The sequence below is a fragment of the Poecilia latipinna genome, unplaced genomic scaffold (genome assembly GCF_001443285.1).
Source record: "Poecilia latipinna isolate Pla-1442-1.1 unplaced genomic scaffold, P_latipinna-1.0 Scaffold2559, whole genome shotgun sequence".
NCBI lineage: Eukaryota > Metazoa > Chordata > Actinopteri > Cyprinodontiformes > Poeciliidae > Poecilia > Poecilia latipinna.
Window position 1 is genome coordinate 47,624 of NW_015115175.1, and position 22,547 is coordinate 70,170.

Here is a 22,547-nt window from a genome sequence, read left to right on the forward strand (position 1 = left end):
ACGTGTTTTTGATCTCGTGAAACCTGTCGCCCCCCAGCTTCCCCCCCCCCCCCCCCCCCCCCCCCCACACCACCACTACTTCTATTTTATTTACAAGGTATTTAAAAAGAAATATTTCCACTTCCGTTTTACTTCCAGGCTCAGCAGGACGGTGAATTTCAGAGCTGGTTATCCATTTTCTTTCAGAAATGTCATGAGGTGATGCCCCCCAGGGCTCCATGACACTTCACCTGCAGCTGATGCTCAAGGGCAGCAGAATGCGTATAAATGAAAAATGATACTCGCAGGAGTGCTGCAGCTCTGAAACTGCTGTGTCATACTGGTCCCTTGCTGCCTTGGGTCAGTGAGAAAGGAAATGAAAAGCAATATTTGTTTTTATGTGTAGAAAACTTTGGTTAAAAAGCAGCTTAAAGAAAAAAAAAACAAGCATATTGTGAATGTTCTGTTAAGCAGATTACTATGAGCACAAGTTAAGATATATGTGGTGTCTATAGCGCAACATAGACATCACTGTGGCTATGAAGGAATTAAATGGTTCCTTCACATTTTTTATGTGAAAAAACAATTCAAACCAATTTTTTATAGTGTTGAGTTCTTTTTTAAACTTTTAAATTCTAAATACAAAGTAAATAACAAAAATAAAAGTACCTTTTGAATTTCAATTTCCAAAAAATCTGTAAAAAAAAATTCTCAGTTCAGGCATTTAGCAAATAGAAATAATTTTGGAAATTCTAAAAAGACCTAAAACAAGAGAAGTTTAGTCTGACTTAGCTTCAAACAGTGAGGAAAAAAATCATTTCAAGTCAATAGATGCGGGGTAGATGGAGATGGTGATCCCAAACAATAACAGTGAAACCATTGCAAAAAGAACAAAGAAAATGTTTATTAACACATGTTGGCATAATTAAAAAAAACACCTTTAAATAACAGCTGCATCGTCTTTCTTTATGTAAAGTAAAATGTTTCAACAGGCTGAAGTTCACTGGAAATAATGAGGATATATCAAAACAGGGTTTTTTTTTTTTTTTTAAATCAAAAAACAAAATAAAAAGGGCATCAATGGTAGCTAAGTTGCAAATTTGTTCCGGATGATCTCTCCACCTTCCACTTCCACCTGCTCGTAGAGCCACTTTCGGTCGCAGCGGCACTCCACACCGCACTTTCTGGAGCAACACTCGGGGCAGGGGTAGAAGCAGCCCATGCAGTCCACATCCAGGCAGTCGCACATGTCTTTGCCATTGGACAGCAGCCGGCCCTTGCTGTCGTAAACTCTGCTTTTGGCTGCGACGTTCTGCCTGCATGACGGAGAGTTAAAGGTGACGTGATGTGATTTGTTCCCTCGGATGCAAAACAATCTGATTTCATTTTCCTGAAGCCTCTTCCTCCCGCCCCTTCAGTGGCTTTCTATAATTACTTTCTCACTCGTTTTATATCGCACATTATGACTGTGTGAATTTATCACAACCAGATATAAACCATCCCTGCGTATGTCTCCATTAACACGGCCATCGTCTAATACGGAGTGGCAATGTCGGCTAATATAAAGAAGTCAGTGAGGAGAGTTAAAAACCTGGGGACAGTTTTGTCTTTCACTTCATTATGAAACAGGGATCAAATTCGGATTTCACTAATCTAATTAAACAAACCACGGCCAAAAGGAAAGTCCAGGCTTATGAGAAACTTTAGCAGGAGTTTTTCATTAATCCATTTCTGCTGAACTGGAAAAGTGCCAGTTCTATATCAGCTCGTCAATTACAGGAAAGAATACAAAATATTCAATAACCTCTGAAATCTGTTCCCAGCAGCTATTCAGAGTTTCAATCAGTTAAATAAAAAATCAAGAGGAAATTATGTAAAGGGGAATAATTTCCACATAAATCTAATGCTTAAGGCACATTTTGACAAAGCGATTTGGAATATTAACCTAATTTCCCAGAACCTTTCATTTAAACCCTGTCAGTCAGTTGTTTGTGTTTCCACCGCCTGGTCCGAAACGGGTCCATGTATTTAAATGATGCTGGCTGACAGTGAGCAGCTGCTCCTCTTAAAGGAAGGGCTTTGCTGCTGTGAGCATCAGCAATTTTGGGGGACTGATTACCACACACCTTAACAGCAGAGTTTGGTGTGAGATTAAAACTGTGAATCACACAAATACAGCAATAATACCAGAATGTTTTATGACAATGATGGTGCACAAGCAATGCGAAACCATTCCAAACTTAGAGGAAATGTGCAGCTGGAATGGATTTTGAAAAATCTGATGGTGGGTGTATGTGGAAGAGATAGAAAAGCAGCTCCAATTGCAAACTTAAAAACGTTATGATTTTCAGCAGAACAATTATCACCAGTAACTACACTTTATGACTTATGCCCTCAGTCAAAATCTTTGAGAAATGTATAATTGTGGCAAACTTTATATGAATATTTTCCTGCTCTTGAAGCAGAGCAAGATATATGAGCAGGATCACATCTCTGAGTTCAATAGCCGTGACTTTTCTTTGTTTATTTTTTCACGGCAGTTACAACCTGAGAAAGAAATGCAATTCCTTCTAGCTCAGAGGAAGTTTCAAATAATCTACATATCCTCGTGAATTAAAGCCTACATGGTGTGTGCCAAGAGACCAGCACACCCAAACACACAGCAGCAGAAGATTATGCAGAATGCACGACTCTCTCAAACCTAAAATAGGTTAACGATGTACAACCTTTAAGGGTTAAAATTATTTTCATTTGATAAGACATTCTAATATAATGGATTTGGATCCATAAAAAGGAGCCTGATGAAAGCGTTAGTACAGAGCTTTCATCTCGGTATGCTATATGTACAGTTTCAATTATGTCAAATAGAACTATATAAGTAGTTTCTAGCTCTCTGGATGTAGAAAACCAGATCATTTTCTGCTGTTCTGTTTGGATTAAGTAATGCTTTTAGCTCTGGACCTGATCTAGAACTGGACCAGCTTCAGTTCACAAACCCTTAAAGTGCAGATATGCAAAGAAAAAAAAACAAAAACAAAAAACAGCCTCACCTGTCAGATAGCTGTTTTCCTCCACGGCTTCCACGTCCTCCCTGCAACATTTTGCATCCCATAATACATTCTTTGGGTGATCTCAGTTAGAAATTTATGATTGACATAATTAAAACCACCTTGTTTGCAGTAATTAAAATCATTAAGGAGGAAAAGAACATTACCTACAATTGAAACCAGATATTTACACACACACTGAAGAGACGCATAACTTCTTCCGTCTTTTAGGCCAACTGAGATTAACAAAATTATTTCTGGTGGGTAAATGTCAGAAAACTGATGGAGATTTTTTTATTTCTTTCGTCAAAATCAAATGTTTACATAAACTAATATCATTATGGCCTAGTACCATTTGACAAAGCCCATTTAATAATGCTATGGCTTTTCTAAGGTTTTTGACAGGTTAGTTTACAAGGTTTAGGTTCAACTGAGACACATGTGTAGACGTATTTTAAAGCAACAACTCAAAAATGCTGGTGTGTGTTATTGGCAGAATATGTCTTGCTGAAGTCTGACTTAAGGCATACAGTTTAAAAGACAATTTTATCAAATATGAAGAAAATGTAAGCTAACTTCTAAATTTTAAGAAACTAACACATTCCAAAAGATTATCTCATTTTTCACACATTCAGCAAATAGAAATAATTTTAAAATTCCTGTTTTAACTGACTTAAAACAGGAAAAGGTGAGTTGTATTTAATGCTAGACAGTTAGAATAGATAGGTTATGTGTCTTTATATGCAGCACATCTAAATATCCAGTTCCAAATGTATAAATCAACACCAAAAGAAACTCACCCTCATTCCTCCTCTTTTTTCTCTGCGCATGACTGTCTCTCTCATTCTGTCTCTGTCTGCCAGCGTCCCCATCTGATTTGACACATTTGTTTCTTTTGGTATTACTCCTCTTTTACGGAGCTCAATCTGTAAAATGTGCAGAGTTATTTGTTCACTTCATGTGGAGAATGAAATTTTTTAACAGAAAAACAAGAGGAAACGTGCTCCCACCTTTGAACTCTCCTGTCCTGGGGCGAATATGGTGGGCACTGCGTCCTCCCTCAGGAACTGCTTTCCGTTGTAGTCCCTGAAGCAGTCGGTCCTGAAGTGCTCAGAACAGAGGCAAGTGTTGGGGGTCGGGATGAAGTTTTTCATCCCCAGGCTCTGGACCCATTTGGTGGCAAGTTGAGGTTTGCTAAGAGGGAATCTGACAAACAGAGAAGAAGGGACATGGAAGGATTTCAACTTTTTCACAAATTGACAATACGTTTCATGACAGACATGTCTCACTTTGACACCGCTGATCTACACTGTCACCACACTGGCTGAGCTTCATTTGACGATGTAAAATTTGACTGCATATCATTATAACAGCATGCGATAGAGCTATGTATGTCTAGATATGACTCTGACTATATCGTATGGTAATACTATGTAAAACAGGGTTGTCCAAGTCCAGGCTTAGAGAGCTACTACCCTGCAGAATCTAGATGGATCCCCTCTCCAACACAACTCAATCGTTGTTATTCGGAGGCCTGGTAACAAGGATTCATTAGATTCAACTGATTTTGCTTAAACTATAATACTGGGTAAAAGTTATGGAATAAGTAAATAATACGTTCTTAGAAACTGATCAGATGGAATTCACCTCGTTTTTAATACTGCAATGCCTGAAAAGTCAACGATTCCCACTAATGTGTTTACAAAATCTATAAAGAAAATTTAGCGCTACAAATGATATTCCACGGAAAATAAAAGTCTGTTTCAACCACGTGATAAATTAAATTACTATTACTATATCCTGACTGTAACTATTAAAAAAAAGCAACTTACTGTTGGGAATTGTACTGGATTTGTCTATCACAAAAATAGTGTATATAACTAGAGCGATTGCATTCTCCTTAAAAAAGAATCTTCGTTCAAAGATGCATTTTATAAAAGCATTTAAAACGAAAATACAAGGTTCGTTTTTGTCTACAATCACAATTAAATCTGACGTAAAATAGCTTTCTGCAGCACTAAACAAAATACAGTCCAATTTCTTGTTATAAGTGTTAAACCTACCTGTAAAATCTTATCTCCGACCCCTTAACAAACTTATTATTGCACCCCGGTGCAGCACAAATTACAGGCATGATGTTTTTTTTTTAAAGAAACTATACAGGAATGCAGAAAAACACTAAAAACGTGCACAACATAAACAAGAGTTATAAGATTGCTGTCTTCCGTTTTTCTTCTTTTATGATCACACTTCCTGTTTGGTCTTGAAGTCGTGTGCTCTCTAGTGGCCGTTTGTGGAGTTACACCCAATTTTTCCATCTACTTCAGTTTATGAACTTGTGATTAATTCCCATTAGGGCTGATTACAGTATATGTTTGAATTTGAGCTGATTTATGTCACCTCACAGAAGTTCAGTAAGATAAATAGAAAAGGCTTTGACATTTCCCTGGATTTTCTTTTTCTCAATTCTCTTCTAGTCCTTGGTAAATTTATTTGTGTCTTGTTTCAGTGTCAGATAAGGCTGGGTGTATTGATCTGAATATCAATACTGTCAATACCAGAACACAGGCATCAGATCAGTGCTACTGGGAAGAGATCAATACTTTTAGTTGCACATTCTCTCCCATATGCAGCAAATTATTCAAATTTGCTCACATAGTTCATGCCAGGGCATATGTAGGAAATCAATGTCAAATAACAAGATCTTACAATTTCATTTTGAGAGCAGGATTTTATGTCTTTGTAATGTTTGCAAATATTAATATGGATGAACATAAGGTTTGTGTGTATTTATAGGTGTGCTACAGTCAACACTGGTCCACACAAACTCAGTAAGTTGGTACATTCCTTCAGGCATTTTTTATTTCTCGTTAATAGGCTGTTGCTGGTTTTCTATGAACTAATATCGATGTTTAAATAGTCCTACTCAGTTGCATGTTTCTTTTGATCTGAGTATGGTATTTTCATTTTTGTTTTTAATAAATGTACAGGATTAGTTTTCCTATGCTGTAAATTTGAACCATCTGTTTAGTCTAGTTTCTATTCTAACCCATCCCCCTGTTTTTCTTTTTAACATTTGTACCTTATACATTCTTCCATTTACCTGTACTTGCTACACTTGAATTTTTTCATAGTGGAGCAGTCACAATTATTCTATTCTATTCTATTCTATTCTATTCTATTCTATTCTATTCTATTCTATTCTATTCTAGATAATAACGGAATATCAAGTGTCTGTTTTTTGTATCTGCCTGCAAGCCAAAACACAGGGTAAAAAACACCCAGGTGCCTAGGGGCGTCTTAGTCACATGATGTACTACGCTGGCTAACGAGTTAGCTTGGCTTGTCAAAGCCGTAGTCAGGAATCACGTACAGGACTGAATCTCCTAACTTACTGAACAGGCAACCCGTCATAGAGGCGTGAACCTCCTGGAAGGTAAAGAGTTAGTTGTTTTATGTCTTTCCTGAGTTTGTTAGTGAGATCTGGGGACTGAAATTAGCTCCGGTTACTAAGTTCAACTTGTTTTTGTCGTTACATTCATGATGTTGGCCTTGCTGTGTGGGTTGACCATTAAGCTAATCTCCCATAAACAACCCCATTCTTGTTATTCTAAGTGTTTTAGGTAAATTGTCAAAATCTAAACTACTTAGCTCGCTAAAGTTTTGACGTAAAGCAACAGTAATCCTCTTTACGCTAGTTTCACAAAACAAGTTGCGTGTCAAGAGTCCATAACTAACTTAGCTAATGTTAGCAGCGAATGTGTGGTCAGAAAAATAAAACAAGTTCCAGCTCTGTCAATATAAAACTCCAGACATGTGAGTTATCTGTTCATAGTCAGTTGACATGAAATTCTACAGCACTACTTCAGTTTGACAAAAGCCAACTAGGTTATAAAGTATTTCTCTTGAGCTCATTGTGGTCGTTTCAGTTCTGTATGAATATGATTGAGGTTTAAAAAAATGAGCCTAAATGTCAGTGTACTACCCACATATTCAGACATGTGAATGTTTGGAGTTTCTTGCTTAAAAAAAAAAAACTCCTAAAGAGGAAACAGCGTTTCAGAGAGTCGATAACGTTGGTTGCATGTATTACAATATGTTTTCTCTCTGAAATTAAGGTGGATAAACAACAAATGAGGCGTTATGAAGAGGTGCAAATGCAGAACTCTTTTAAGACACCATAGCAATTGTTCCACTGATCTTTTATGTCTGGCATCTAAGGATGCCTTTCTTTGTTATGACTAATGGAAATTCCCATCAAAGCAAGGAAAGTTTTGATGCACAGAAACAGGAGATCTACACCAGATTGCATTCTCACCATTAGTAGGTATATTGTATGACAAAAATAACTACTTTAGAAGAAAGAGCAATAAATAACTTTTAAATTATACTGGGATCTTGTAAAATATATTGCAGTGTTGTGCTGTATGAACAAGGAAGCACCTCTGTGTAGCATTTAAGTAATCTGTTCAGATCTGATCATGTCTGCTAGGTATAGTTCTGTCAGAAGTTTAGAAATAAATGTTATCTCTGAAATGGATTCAGTGGACAAATCATGGTTGTGGTTTTAGAGCATCCTGACCATGGAGGTGGTGCTTTAGACATTTGTGCCTTTTTAAGTTGCATATCTTTTGTTTCCAGTTTTATTTGTAGTATTTTGAGAGAAAGCACTTAATAGTTTGTGAAAGGATGATGATTTTCACAAATATTTAAGAGGGTAAATATCATTTGAAAATTAATATTAGACTGTTTTAAAAGATGGAAGTTTTTACTATTGGAATTTCTGTGTTTTTCGTCTGAATATTTTGGAAAACCATGGCAATGCCTCAGAAGATCAGTGCTGAAATGCTTCAAAACAGACACTGTAAGACTGTCGGCTGACTACAAACAATGTTTACAAGTTGTGACAGTTGCTTTAAATAATGGTTTTACCGTATGTAATGCCAGTACATTGTGCCCTAACTTGCTCAAATATTAATGACTTGGATAGTTTTTTTGATTCAGTAAGATAAATTACAACTAGGTTTCAAATCTACCAATTCCTATTACTTGAGGCTTTGCTTTTCTTATCTTAATGAGCCCTTTTCCTCAATAACCATCCAGATAATGTCTGATTCACCTGTTTGTTAATGCGGCATCACTTCCATCTTTTTATCATGTCCACCACTATGGTGACCTAACATAATTCTCTGCTCAGCCCCACCCAGTGTTAATCTTGCCAATAGGTCAGAAGAAGTAAAAAAATTAGGGTGGATCTGCAAGCAGTAAATGAATCACTTCTTCTTCTACTAGGGCGTGCATGAGAACCCCAATTCTATGTGGCGCCAGCAATTCCTGAAAATCAGCGGCGCCTTCGTTTCCCACCAGTTTGTTGCTGAACATGGGAATCCCGTTTTGCTTTTTGAGTAAGAGATGGTACGCTTTGAGGAAGCCACATTTCCCTCCCAGTTCTGCTGACTGCTCCTGTATACCAGTGCCCTGCGTATTTTCTCTGGGGCTATTTATGAAAAGTTTGCTGACAGGGAATTTTCAGACACTCAAAGTCATTTTTACAAATTACTTTGAGTGTCATTAGGTTAAAAATCAATATCTTTATAGTCTAAACTTTACGTTTTCCGCTCAAGCAAAGTATTGGGGTCATTTGGATAAAAGAAGTGGAGAATACTTTGTGTTGCTTACCCATTTTAAGATTAAAGTCAATATAAATGGGGAGGGGGTGATTTAAAATGGTGAGAAAAAAGATGAAATGGTAAAAAGTGAAATCAAAAGAACACTGTGGCCAGGACTTAAGAATAAGATTTATGAACAAAAAAATTTCAGCTTGCAAACATCCAGTGGACACGTACTCTCAAAACACACCAAACCTGCTCTGAAAGAACACAGCAGTGTCAACATACCACCATTTGTGACTTTAATCACAAAAGATTTGAAATTCTTCTTTCACCATTTCAGATTTATTCTTAAAATGAAATTTGAACCATATTTCCTACGTTTCATTTTTATCCTGTAACTGATAAGAAAAATAAGCTCCACCAAAAGAAGGTAAAATGTTTTCCCATTTCCAGTGACCCTAACATTGTGTTTCATTTGGATTTTGGTTTTGAAAATGAATACATTCGGTCACCTAAATTGTGACGGTAACATCTTTGATATTTGGCTGTAAATAACTGGTGGAACTGTTTATTGCAGGGCAGGTTGATGTCTGTCTGCCCAGGAGTCTGGAAAGATAAGAACTTGTGGATTTCAAAATAAATGCTATTCCACAGTTTTGGTTTTATTTGTGATAAGTAATTAAGGTTTTAAATGGACTAAATCAGACTTTCTTCATGTAAATGAATGTATGGTGCAAGGAGGTTGGCCAGGAAGACATTGTTGATATTTGTTGGTAATTTTATTTCCAGCCATCTGTGGCAAAATGGAACATGGGCAAAGGTGAGTGACCGATAAGATGTTGGGGACATTGGACTTTACCAGTCAGATCAGGGTGTGGATAACAGGAGACATTATACAATGAAGAGATGGTTTACTACTGCAGAAAGTAAAATTCAGTCAATAAACCATATCTCTAATTATTACACCTGCTGCCTTTTGAACAGATAAGGCCTCCCTTTATCTACTTAACATTGAATAAAATCAAAGTCTGATATATGATTTTAGATGTTGCTTTCTTTTATTAAGAAAAAGCTAAGATTTGGGGGTAAAGCGTTAGGACAACCGGTAAAGTCTACGTAAATACAATAAGCTGCTTCAGGAGAAAATGAGCAAAGCAACTCAGTGCATTTTAATATTCAAGAGTCAATGACCTACAGTAACCCCTGGTGTTCCCTTTTTCACCCTTTCTCCTCCCTCCCACTCTGTTTTCCCTCCCGTCTCCCATAGGGCATTGTAGAAAGCCACTTCTTTCCTACTCGCTCTCCTCCAGTTATCAAGTCATTAAAACCTCGGCACAATAAGTCAGTGGGCTTTGGGCATCCCATAAGGCCCACCAGGGAAAGCCGGTCCTCCATCAGCGCAGAGGAATCGACACACTCAAGCTGTGGACTGGCATGGGCGAGATGGATAGGCAGTAATTGGGACATCCACTTCAGAGGTAAGGTCAGTCTCACCTGACACATGCTCACTGTTGCAAATATATTTGAATCTAATGATGCTCTTTAGCAGAGTTGTATTTTTTAGGTTGTTTTGTTTAGTGAAAAAGTTTCTCTGTTTCAAATTTAAGAGAGAAAATCTGCTTACAGTGTACTAACACAAACAGAGGCAAACAATTGGGCAGCATTTGTAAATGCCAATATTATAAAGTTCATTTTGTCTTCCTTGTAATAACAAACATGTTTGTTTGTTATATAATGAAAGCTTTTCTTTTTAGTCTGTGGAGGTTGGAGAGATGAATTACTCCCATCATCAGCTCTGCAGCCATTCCACTGATTCAGTTTTATTTATCACTTCTCTTCTCTGTCAGAAGAAATGAACGTGTGTATGGAATTAATTTAGTCCAAACTTTTACCATGTGGGACAAAAATGCTAAGCCAAAAGTAAAAACAAAAATAAAAAAAGAACATGTTTTTTCTTTTTCTGTTTTTACCTGTTCCAACAATAAACCAACCATGTAATAATTTAACAAAAAGTAATGAGATTTTTTTTTTTACTTTGCTGCAGGAAAGAGAAGTGTAAACCATTGTCGAAGCAAATCTTAGAGTTTTGCACATTTGATTTATTAAAAGAAGGGTTCAGTTTGCAAATTCTTTTGAGCTCAGATATTATATATATATATATAAAAAACTAGAAAAAGATTTAGTCTGTTACCAGCAATAAAAACAAGATTTGAGTCTCACTCTTTTTGATAACACCTCTACATTCTGCCTGGTTCCATAAATTATTTAAAAACTAATTTCTTTGCTCCAAAGTCTGCATTTGAGTGAAAGTCACTGGATAGATGCAGTACTTTTTATTGTGAAATTAAAGAGAATGAAAAAGCTTTGGTGTTTGACTGGACAGATTTACATTGAAAATAAAAAGTCTCTAAATTTGTATCATTCTTGAATTTCTGTCAGTGGACACACAAAATCTGTCCATGGGCTGCAAATGGTCTCTGGACCACACTTTGAACAACCCTGCTCTTTAATTGGGAATGCACAATTAGAATACGGTCAGATTAGATTATGTTTGAGCTTCAGATTAAAGTCTGATAATGGGGTTTCTTTTAGATCTGACCCGCTGATTCAGAAATGCATTCTGCAGCTTTTTGGATACAGATAAAGACGCATCAAAGTACATGATGTTTGTTAATCATTCCATGGAACAAAAATGTATGGAGTTCTTAGTTGTGAAAGATTTAATGAACCGAGGGAAAAGCTATTGATATTTTTTAGTATTTGACCTGCTGATGACCAATCAGCACTGATCAAGGGAAAATTGGCCGCTTCTAATTTATGCTAAAATTATTACTGCATCCATACTTTATATCCATGGCATAGATTCACATGGGCATTTTATACATGTCCCTCTGTGTCGCCCGTGTAGCATTAAGGAGGTGAATTTTATTTTTAAATCTGGCAAATGACAGAAATCCAGTTTATGAGGCTCATAGTTTTCTGACTCAGCTCGTGGTTTGGGTGGCTGTTGTGGCTTCTGGCCATATTATTATTTTTTTTAGTAGATTATGTAAACCAAGAACTAAAACAGTAACAAAATCCATTTCATTGTGAATATTTACAGGGCTTAACCATACTGCATTCTATCAATAGCATAAGCCGTTTGATCAACCCACAGAAATGAAAGTCAACAACAACCAACTACTTCTTATGTTGTAGCACTTTTATTTAAAAATCATTTAAATCCAACACAGTTTTCAAGACTTCACCTTTAGTTAGACAAACATACTAAACAGGTTATCAGATAACCATACATGAATTTATCTTGTTTAGCATTTCTTCACCTATCAAAATTGACAGTAAAATACATTTTGTTTACTTGTCCTGCAGGCTGGTTAAGAATAGCCTCAGTTTATGCTGGTGTGTTTGCTGAATCAGTTTCCTGAAATATACCCTCTCCCTCCAAGCAGCACATGACAGACTTTCATTTCTGCTTTTGCATCCAATTGGGTTTTTTCACACACTTTGATATTAGGAGTGTCCAACTACAATTAAAGTTTTCTGGCATTTCAAGTCTTTCTAAGAACCACACATTGCTGCTTAAGATGCCCAATCAGCTCATTCTCTGGACTGCATCCCTTTTTTGAGTGAGAATACAATTTTTGTTTATTTACATCTATCTGTATTTACATCTGTCAGTCATGTTGAATTTCGAAAATTTTGTTTTGTGTGCATTTGTCCATGTCTTTGTTAGGAATCTTGCATATTTTGTCGTCTTGTTGTCTGTTAAAAGATTTTCGAAGCTTTAAGTTCATCAGGATCCAAACTCTACCCGTCATGTCTGCAAACAAGCATAGATCTCTGTCCAACCTTACTTTAGTTTTTTTTACATACATACATATAGGTGTTGTATAGATTCCTTACATATAATGAAATATTTCAAGCCTTTTTTTTTCTTTTAATTTTGATGATTATGCTAACAGAGAATAAAAACCAAAAATTCACTGACTCAGAAAATTTTAATAGTGCTAAATATTGTTCAATGCAGTCAACAGTACATGCAAAAGGGGCTCCTTTTACACAAATCACTACTTCAGGGCAGTGTACCATGCACTGAAGAACAGCTATATATTTTTGTTGCTGGTGCACCTTTTAATACCACACATTTTCCTTCCACTCAACTTTCTTTGCACATATTTGGATATAGCACCCTGTAAACGCATAGCTTTTTCAACAGTGACCTTTTGTGGCTTTCCCTCTTTATACCAGTGGCTGACCAGTCAGCAGTCTTCTCCATGATTGTGCAGCCTACTGACCCAGACTGAGACTCAGGAAACTCTTACAGATGCTTTGCTTAATTAGCTGACAAGGGTCAGTCATGACACCATTATTTTCTAACATTCAACTTTTTCACCTATTCAAAATCTTTTTTAATTATCTGTAAAAATGGAGAAAGACAAGAAATAAAGGCTTGAAATATTTCACTCTGAATACTGACTCCATTTAATGAGATTCACTTTCTAAATTGTCAAACATTGAAGTTTTGCATGATAATTAATGTTTTTAGCTACCTGTAGATTGCAGCATATGTATCTGTTTAGTAGGGCTGTGTAATAATATTGATTTTGCGATATATATCGATATTTTCTTTCCTAGAAAAAAATCGATATTCTTCAGCAAGTATCGTACCATCCAACTGTCACCTTGCTCACTCACTGCTTGCTTTACCAGGAGAGCAATTAGGTCATCAGGCTTAGAGTGATTCCTTCAGATGTTAAGTGTCAAGGTTAAAAAGGTATCAACCTATTCAGAACAGGGTACTTGGTGCACTTTATTTACTTTACAAATGCATGTAAGCTACAGTTTGTATTGTTTCAACTAAAAGAAACATGTTTTCTCACCACTTCTTTGATTCTTTTTGTCCAGCTGTTGACTTTAAGTCTGTGTCCACGTCCCACCAGAGTCAGGTATTGTGTAGTTGGTGCTTTTAATCAGTTTTCAGTTAAATTAATTTAATCCAACTCTATAACAGTCACAAAATGTCACCAAAATCACTCTGTCCCTCTAAAATCTTTCAAAAAATCGCAAAATTGTATTGAATTGTATTGTTCTCTGAATATCACAATATATATTGTATTGTGAGCAGAATATCGTGTATTGTATCGTGAGATAATTGTATCACTACAGCCCTACTGTTTGGCCCCCTCCACTCTGTTACCTGAAATAAAATTAATTGTGTCCACCTACCTCCAGGAGTCACCAAATTAGTTCAGTAATTATAAATTTGGTCCTCACCATTTTAGGGAAACATTGCCATTGCTGAAAATTGTGATGGCTCTGACCAAATATGTGAGAGATTTGCAGGGCAACTAGACATATTACCTCCTATTAAATAATTATTCCAAGCAGTCCCTTACAATTACAAACTGTTACAATTGTGATTTGATAGATTTTGGACAATTTAGTAAACCAGTTACTGTAAAACATGTTGCTAAGCTCTTGGTCCTGTCAAACTTGTCAAAGAGATTTTGGTCTTAATGGGTCCTTTATTTGATTAATTAAGTGAAAATAAAGGCTTTATACGTTGCAGCTTTTGAACAAAATCTGCTGGAGGCTGCCAAAGGCTTAAAAATGACTTGTGAATCTAAACCTGCTGCCAGAGCTTCAGTGAAATTATTACGGTTAATGCATGTCTGTGTGTTTATAGGTCAGACAAAGCTAAGACCTTACTCCACATTGGCAAAAATTTAAAAATGATGTCTTCTAATTCTAGTACATAGAAGACTGGGCAAAAAATTAAGTTTATAAACAATCTTTTAGAAAATTTATTAAAAGACGTGACATGAGAAAAAACTTTGGAAACCACTTCACAGTTACACAGATGGCCAAAGCCAACATTAAAGTTTGTAGGTGTGACAAACCTTTCAAAGGTTTGTCACAAGTGGTCTTTGTTCTTCTGCAAAGCGAACTCTGCTGCTTTAACTCGGCCTGGTTATTTTTACTCCACAGGTACACGTTGATTTCGTAATGACAAGCTGCTGTGCAGAAGATGTCCACGCTGTCTGTGACTGATATCCCAGATGTTGGTCATGGTAAGAGGAAGAGGTTATTTCTTAAATCTGAGAGATTAGGCAGGATTATTTCTTCTTAAATATGCCAATATCATAACTCTTCCAGTTAAAATAAATGTATCTATTCTCCCACATTAAAAGAATAAGACTAATTCTGCAAGGTGAAAGTCATAGAACACATAATCTACGCTTTTATTTCCAAGCTTCCTCTAACGGAGTGACTGTTTTTAAATTGTAATAACCATAAAGTCGCTGTTGATTCTGTTAATTCCCTATCATATTGTTTACATTTCTCCGTTCTCCAAGAATTGTTTGTTTTGGACACCTGTTAAAACAGATAAGATAAGAGGAAGCCGAACAATGAGTCTTTGAGTCCAGCGAGTTTGTTTCTCTTTTGTCAGATGAGAGTAAGGTGTTTGACGGGGCCTCTGAGCTGCAGCTGGACTGCTTGGCTGAGGAGAGCGGTGGAAACGCCACAATGAAGCCCGACGGCCTGCTGTCACTGACCGACCTCTCCCAGCCAGATGACTTCCCAGTCGCCTCCCACAATGGCCCGTCGCTCGCCGACATGAGCAGCACTCTGCCGGTGGAGCCAAGTGACATCAAGCTGGATCCTTGTGCAGGTGACGCGTCTGGTGGCGTCGGTAAGCAGAGCAATAAAAGTTTCCTAAGTTTTATTTTGAGTTTGCGTTTCATAAACGGATTAAATGCAGGACCTTACGGTCAGCTGTTTCTAAGGAACAAATTTTCCTCAACGATAATTTGTCCCAGAAGTTATTGCGATAAGTGATAATGTTGTTTTCAAATCATTTTAAAGTAATCTAATGGTAAGGGCATAATAATGCAAAAAATGAAAGATTAATAAGCTTTAAATTCTAACAAAGAGTTAATACTGGAACTAAATATTCAAATATCTAAAATAAATAAACAAAACAACTGAAACTACAAATAACATGAATCATGAAGTCTCTCTAAAAAGAAAACCAATGCACCAGGCTAAAAACTTTTGCCATCAAGTTTTTGGTAGAAAAAAGAGAAAAACAACAAATCATTCAAATGAAAATGATTGAATTTGTTTTAATGTATCTTGTGATCAATTGATTTATTGCTTACTGTGCACATGTATTGTTGTTTTTAGTGGAGCCTAGATTAGTTATTGCAGTGTTTATAATGCACCTGGAGTGATGTCCAGTTCTCCCTAAATAATTAGATTTATTTAGGGGTTTTTCTTGCTTCCAAACCTCTCATAATCCCAATCAAGTCTCTTAATTTTGCAAAGTGGTTCTGGAACATTAAGCTTGCTTATTATGATCCGTCTTCTGCTGCTTGGTGTCCCGACTTCTCTGTGGATTGTTATTCACACATGCTCTACACAGCAGGAGGAGTCTCTGCAGGACGTTCAGCAGGCCGGCCTGAGTTGAGCACGAAGGAGGCGGGACACGATGCTTGAACTATGTTGTAGCGAGTTCTCTGTTTTTGTTTTTAGCAATATGTGGGTGGTGGTACAGATAACCTTGTTGTGCCTGCAATGTTCTTGGGAAAAGAAGGATCGTCTTAAGATGCATTACAAAGGAGATGAAAGTAAACAGATTTTTTTTTTCCTTTGTTTTGTAAGAATTTCACAAGGCAGAACTGAAGCACTTTTTAAATTATCATAACTGTCCTCCTTTTCTTCTTGGGGATTTCCAATCCCCTCATTTTAGATCATGTCAGTGGTACAAAAGTTCAGTATATAATTTGATATACTAACTCAAAAGTTCTAAACATTCCTCCACTGGCAGAATTTATCATTAAATCAATTTGGTGCTTTCTTAGATCTCTTTTTATATTTCTGCTGGGAAATTCTAAGACTTGCAGAAGTGCAGGGTTACCATACAGACCTGAAACATTTAGAAAAGTATGCAATTAGCATTTTCCTTTTTCATGGCTGAATACGTATGTGGAAAGTGTAGCTAATGTTTGCTTTCCCAGACTTTTTTCTTTCGTTCTTTCAAGGACAAAACTCTTAAAACGCTTTATAAACCAGTGGATTTTAAATCTACTTTTAAATGACACACTTCATATTCGACTTGCTACATCACAACTTAATTCTTAAATGTTGTTCATTAAACTGACTGAAAGGCCAGTCATTTAACAACATATCAATTATGGACTGTTTTATAACGGGGCCTGTGGTTCCCAATTAAGCTTGTTTAAAATACTAAACAAAGCCTAAAAGATTTTTTTTTAATCGAGAAATGTTTAACAGTGTTTACAAAACGGACCCTTAACATTTATAGTTCAGCTCACACTTTTGTATAAAATTCCTTATAGGCTTTAAAATAGTGTAGTGTTTATTTAGTGCAAAACCCCCAAAAAAGCAATGAAATACGCTCATAATACACTTTAAAGACATAAAGACATATTTGCTAATGAAGGAGTCAAAACTGTATATTTTGTACTCCAATAAATTATTTTTTAAATTTTGAAACAGGAAAAGTATAAAATCTTTAAATTTATTTATTTTTTTTAAATATGGAAACAGAGAGGAGATCTTTAATGTTAGCATGCCAACGTATAACAAAAAGATACAACAAACGGAGTGGATGTGTTGTGCAAGATCACTTTTTAACAAGAACAATTAATTCTGTTCACACAGGTTAGAACTGAATTTGTTCGTATTCCAAGTACACCACCCAAACATTTTTAGCAAAATTCACACGTTCATATTTATTCCTTAATTTTTTTGATGAAACAAGATTCTGAATAATGTGTACACACGATGACGCTCTTTTTTATTTACATGGTTCCCTGTGCAGAAGGAAAATTGAGTACGAAATCTTGAAGACAACTTTCTAATTGGTAACTTGTATGATACTTCAAAAGCAAAGCAAGATGTGACATAATACAGTAAGCTGTGGTTTTACTCAGCAGCTTGTCTCTTTCAACCCCTCTAGATGGTTTCAGTTCCAGCTGAAACTCTGCATATTAAGTCTACGAGGTCAGGGGATGAGCTTTTTATTTATCTTAAGTTTAAAGCAAAGGAAGTGGCAGCAGTTTGATGATGACTCCTCTCTAAGATCAATTTGTGTGCTTAATAACTGAACCACACATGCATTTAGGTGCACACATGTGCAGCGGTTGTCTATCTCTTGCCTTTTGAGAGGAAATATCTCTACTCAAACACCTTGATTGTATAATCTTACTTTAGATCAGAGCATATTGATTACAACACAGAGAGCTGCTCCCATATGACGTTATGATGCAAAAATGTTACTGCTGCAAGTGAAGATATTTGCAGCATTGCAGGTACTGTAGACTTGTTGCATAACCTGTCAACTCCCTGATTACATCTGGATGATCACTGCAGCATATGCTTTAGAAGATCTTTACAGTTTTTAAAGCAAAGAGTTTGGTTAGACCCTGACACTTCTGACATTTTTTACTCCAAAAAAAACATTATCCACCATATTCAGTGTGCGTACTGCTCAATCCTGCTAGGTGCTGCTCCTCTGCACCAAATCCTTCAACTTTCCATCTATAAGAATATGTTCTGGAACAAACTTACTCCCCCCAAACTGCACTTATAGAGTAACTATAATCTAGGAAATAATCTGCAAATTTATCCACAAAAATCTGTGATCATGTGGCATTCCTTAAATGTCATACTTTAAAGTTTCGTGTTTAATCTTTGTGAAACTATTTAATTTCCTATAAGCCACCCTTTAGAAATCTAATACGTTTTTTGTATTCTTGTGTAGATGGGCAGCCGGTGAAGAGAAAAAAGGGTCCTGCTCCGAAGATGCTGGGCAACGAGGTGTGCAGCGTCTGCGGTGACAAGGCTTCCGGTTTCCACTACAATGTTTTGAGCTGCGAGGGCTGCAAGGGATTTTTCCGCCGCAGTGTCATCAAAAGCGCCCAGTACTCCTGCAAGAACAACGGCCGCTGCGAAATGGACATGTACATGCGCCGCAAGTGCCAGCAGTGCCGGCTGCGCAAGTGTCGGGAGGCGGGCATGCTGGAGCAGTGTGAGTGTCTTCACGCCAAATGAACTCAAGATTTTTATATATACTGTAAATAAAATTGCGTCTTTGACTCTGAGATTGAGCTTTTGTGCCAATTATCATCCTCTGTGACCCACAGGCGTGCTTTCTGAGGAACAAATCCGGTTAAAAAAGCTGAAAAAGCAGCAGGAGGAGGAAACGGCACGCACGTCCACAGTGGTCACACCGACCCCTCTGCAGGAAGTAGCCACGCTCGACCCACAGCAGCAGGAGATGATCGAGAAGCTGGTGGCCATGCAGAAACAATGCAACAAGAGGTCTTTCCTTGACCGACCAAAAGTTACGGTAAATGGACGACATGTAGCCCAACAAATGGTCTTCAAATGTTGTTGCTGTTTGCTTGGCATGGGTCTCACCAGACTATTTGTGAATATTTCCAGCCTTGGCCCCAGAGTCAAGACTTACAAAACCGAGAGGTGCGACAGCAGCGGTTCGCCCACTTTACAGAGCTCGCAATAATGTCCGTTCAGGAGATTGTGGATTTCGCAAAGCAGCTTCCTGGTTTCCTGGAGCTGACAAGAGAAGACCAGATCGCTCTACTAAAAACCTCCACCATTGAGGTTCGTTTTGAGTTCCCGTCATTCAAAGCTGCTTTGACTCAACGATTCTAAAGTTAAAATGATTCAAGTACATTTTTCAAGATTCAGCATCTTTTTACCTATTTTTTTGTAAATGAATGTTGGATGCAGTTGAGTTTGTGGCAAAAACTCTGACTCTGCAGCATCAGTGTGTCACTCAAGTGTTTGACCTCCACAGATTATGCTGTTAGAGACGTCCCGGCGATACAATCCAGCCATTGAAAGCATTACTTTTCTGAAGGATTTCAGCTATAATAAGGATGATTTTGCCAAAGCAGGTACTCTTATCATTTAGTCAATGAAAGAAATCATATTATGTACTGTTTTCCATAAAAATCTTGAAGCATTTTCCCATTAAACCCAGTTTTTTCCTCTTTTTACCCATCTCCTTCTTTTCTCTCTTGTTCCATTCCCCCAGGGCTTCAGTTTGAGTTCATTAACCCCATATTCGAGTTTTCAAAAGGAATGAACGACCTGCACCTCGATGAGGCCGAATACGCTCTGCTCATTGCTATCAACATCTTTTCTGCAGGTTAGAATGAATAAACTGCACAGCTTGCTGTTCATCATCATTATATAGGGCTCAGAGTGAGCCAAATGCTTATAGTCCCTCAAGGATGAAATGGTCCATTTCAGCTTGCAGACTGTGCATTTAGAGTAACATTTATCATATCTTAACAAAATTAAAAATTCTCTAGTGACAGATTTAAGTTGCCTGTGTATGCTTTGCTTTAATTTGTGTAGATCGGCCAAATGTGCAGGATCACGATCTTGTTGAGAGGCTGCAGCAGCCCTATGTGGACGCTCTGCGCTCTTACATCATGATAAAGAGACCAAATGTAAGTTCCTGCCACATTATGTAACCTCTGCTCTTATGACCGAGAGTGTGTCAGCATAACAGGCACTTGAGGTCACAACTGAGGTCATATTATACTGCTGATATTAGCAGTGAAGGGTTGAATTTAGGAGCAGTTGTCTGCTTTAAAATGTTATGTGGACTTTAAATTTAAAGCATATCGTTACTTTAAGTATAATCTAAAAGGGCTTCAATTTGATGATTTGTTGAGAAAATTCTTCCCCTAAATATGGAGGGTTTGTCAATATCCTCTCACAATAACTTCTCTACTTTTAAGAAAGTGAGAGGCTTCAGTCAAAAAAACTAAATGTTTACTGTCTTTAGAGGTGTACTTCATAATTTTTTGATTTTAGTAAGAACATAGTTGGAATGTTTATATTTTTAAGTATCTGAAATGTTAATTATGCTCAATTGTGTAGTTGTTGTTGAATTTGTAAAAAAAAAAAAGAAAAAAAAAGTGTTAAATAAACCAAGCAGACAAAAGTTGCTCAAGAATGTGTCTCATACAGAATACCAAACTCTGGAATCAATTCATGACACATTCAGCGCCCAGCAAGAAACTGTAAATTCATAAGGTTTGATTTTGCTACAAAGTTGTTGAGTGACTGCTTGTGACTAAAATCCTAGTGCAGAAAACTAGAAGTCTTGTAGCAATCAGGTAGATGATTTCATTTTTGGCCCAGTTGTGACCAGCATTGTTATTTTGATATGAATGTGCCTGATCTCTGCCTGTGGAACATTTACATAAGGGAGCTGTGTGAAAACTAGCAGCAGTAAATGGGAAGCACTTGAAAGTCTCAATTTTCTATACACCATCAGTTCCTGTTTTGCTTGTGAAGGTTCAACTGCAGTACAAAAATGTAGCTGCCCAATTATTATTCCGTGGACAATGTATGTCCCTAGCCCTACACTTGCAGCATATATTTTCTTTCAAAAAGTTTATCATAATGCTACACATATACTCGGTGGAAGTTAAAATCCAGACTTAAAACAATCACTTTTCTCCTTTATAAGACTCACAGTTCTTATAAAATTTTGAAAAAAAAAAATCATGTTTTGTTTCTATTAAACATTGTTAGATCTGGTTCACATCTTTAAAAGATCTCCTTTGCTAACAATGTGCTATGAATTGATAGTTTTTCAATGTTTTCTTCAGGATCACCTGATGTTCCCCCGTATGTTGATGAAACTGGTGAGCCTTCGCACATTGAGCAGTGTCCACTCGGAGCAGGTTTTTGCTCTCCGTCTCCAGGACAAAAAGCTTCCCCCGCTGCTGTCTGAAATCTGGGATGTCAATGAGTGACTGCGGTCCAGGTGTCTCACTCCATGGCTTATGGACCCTGAGAGGGACATGACTTCTGTGAAAAGACCGCCAACTCCTCTCTTCTCTTGTGGTCAGGGACTGGATATTGCCTTGAGATTTTTGTTTTACCCTGAAGGGAGTAGAGTGCTCTAACCCTTTGGTCCCTAAAAGACTGTTAAGCAGCATTGTGTGCAGTGGAGGAAACATGCACACAAACATTTCTTTTTTTCTTTTTCTTTGTTGTAGATGCTCACATGATTGTGGTTAAGTTTAGGCTTTAAGGGTTTTGAGACACTTTTCTTTGATTCAGTCTTTGCTGAAAGTTAAAGTCGGTCATTTGCGTGGTTCCGTACCTTTCTTCTACTAATTAAATCAGGAAGCACTGAGCAGGTCTTGGCTGTTACTGTCTTAAAAATTGCAATGTCTCATTAAGAGGAAAAGATGATTTCTGCAGCTGTGCAGAGGCAGAGATGCTTTTCTGCCTGTATTTTTGTCCTGATTCATGTATGACAACAACCAGTTTGCATTTCCTTCAGAGTAAATTCAGAGGTCTTTTGGTTGGACTCATTGCTCAGGTAAAGTAATGTGAAGCAAACCTCTGAGAAGCAGAGGCTTCTTTAATTTTAAGTATATTACTCTTTTTTTCCTTTCTTTCTTTCTCACTGCAAAAGGGACCTTTTTGGTCATTCATAAATGCCCATTAACATTTATGAAAGTTGGACATCACATATCTATAAGAATGTACAATCATTACATCTAACGAGATCCTAAATTCCTTCAAGTGGCGTCAATAAAGTCAATCAATGCATTTAAATTAATGTATTCTCAAAGATTAGTAAGTGGATTAAGGAAGTGTTTTACTAGACTAGGCTCCAGTCTAATTTTAAAGAATTCCTAAATGGGAATCTGATTGTTATTCAATATTACCTGTATGACATTTTGTTTTATTTGTGATTTGTTTTTTTGTGGAAAAAATACCTTTTTTCATGAGAAATACCATGAAAAAATTAATTTTTTAAATTTAAGTTAATAAAATTTTGCAACTGCTTTTATTTAACAACACACTGAAAAAAGAAAAT

The 22,547-nt window shown here is 36.9% G+C and overlaps 2 protein-coding genes across 4 annotated transcripts; one reads left to right on the top strand and one right to left on the bottom strand.

The window, feature by feature from the left end:
* Positions 1–858: 858 nt before the first annotated feature.
* On the bottom strand, positions 859–5,280 carry arl14ep (ADP-ribosylation factor-like 14 effector protein). The gene is made up of 5 exons (XM_015020265.1): positions 5,090–5,280; positions 4,037–4,232; positions 3,827–3,952; positions 3,030–3,070; positions 859–1,295 (listed from the first exon to the last, which is right to left on the bottom strand). Exons 1-5 carry the CDS (start codon positions 5,158–5,160, stop codon positions 1,067–1,069), a joined length of 663 nt encoding a protein of 220 aa, XP_014875751.1. The 5' UTR covers positions 5,161–5,280; the 3' UTR covers positions 859–1,066.
* A 1,054-nt stretch (positions 5,281–6,334) lies between these two features.
* On the top strand, positions 6,335–22,029 carry nr1h3 (nuclear receptor subfamily 1, group H, member 3). 3 transcript variants are annotated; one of them, XM_015020263.1, is made up of 11 exons: positions 6,335–6,462; positions 9,906–10,121; positions 14,627–14,709; positions 15,090–15,332; positions 18,429–18,695; positions 18,811–19,016; positions 19,112–19,291; positions 19,488–19,587; positions 19,728–19,841; positions 20,054–20,148; positions 21,322–22,029. In XM_015020263.1, the coding sequence occupies exons 3-11, from the start codon at positions 14,667–14,669 to the stop codon at positions 21,466–21,468; spliced, it is 1,395 nt and encodes a 464-aa protein (XP_014875749.1). In that variant the 5' UTR covers positions 6,335–6,462; positions 9,906–10,121; positions 14,627–14,666; the 3' UTR covers positions 21,469–22,029. The 3 variants fall into 3 exon arrangements, with proteins under 3 accessions (XP_014875749.1, XP_014875748.1, XP_014875750.1); XM_015020262.1 differs by having other exon boundaries at positions 9,906–10,116; XM_015020264.1 differs by having other exon boundaries at positions 9,949–10,116.
* The last annotated feature ends 518 nt before the right edge of the window (positions 22,030–22,547 follow it).

Excerpts from the sequence above, each read along its gene's own strand:
- nr1h3 (XM_015020263.1), top strand. The coding sequence starts at position 14,667 with ATGTCCACGCTGTCTGTGACTGATATCCCAGATGTTGGTCATG. Across the intron at positions 18,696-18,810 it reads GGCGGGCATGCTGGAGCAGT|GCGTGCTTTCTGAGGAACAA; the intron begins GTGAGTGTCTTC and ends TGTGACCCACAG. Across the intron at positions 19,588-19,727 it reads GGATGATTTTGCCAAAGCAG|GGCTTCAGTTTGAGTTCATT; the intron begins GTACTCTTATCA and ends CCATTCCCCCAG.
- arl14ep (XM_015020265.1), bottom strand. The coding sequence starts at position 5,160 with ATGCCTGTAATTTGTGCTGCACCGGGGTGCAATAATAAGTTTGTTAAG. Across the intron at positions 4,233-5,089 it reads TCGGAGATAAGATTTTACAG|ATTCCCTCTTAGCAAACCTC; the intron begins GTAGGTTTAACA and ends TCTGTTTGTCAG. Across the intron at positions 3,071-3,826 it reads AAAAAAGAGGAGGAATGAGG|GGAGGACGTGGAAGCCGTGG; the intron begins GTGAGTTTCTTT and ends AAAATGTTGCAG.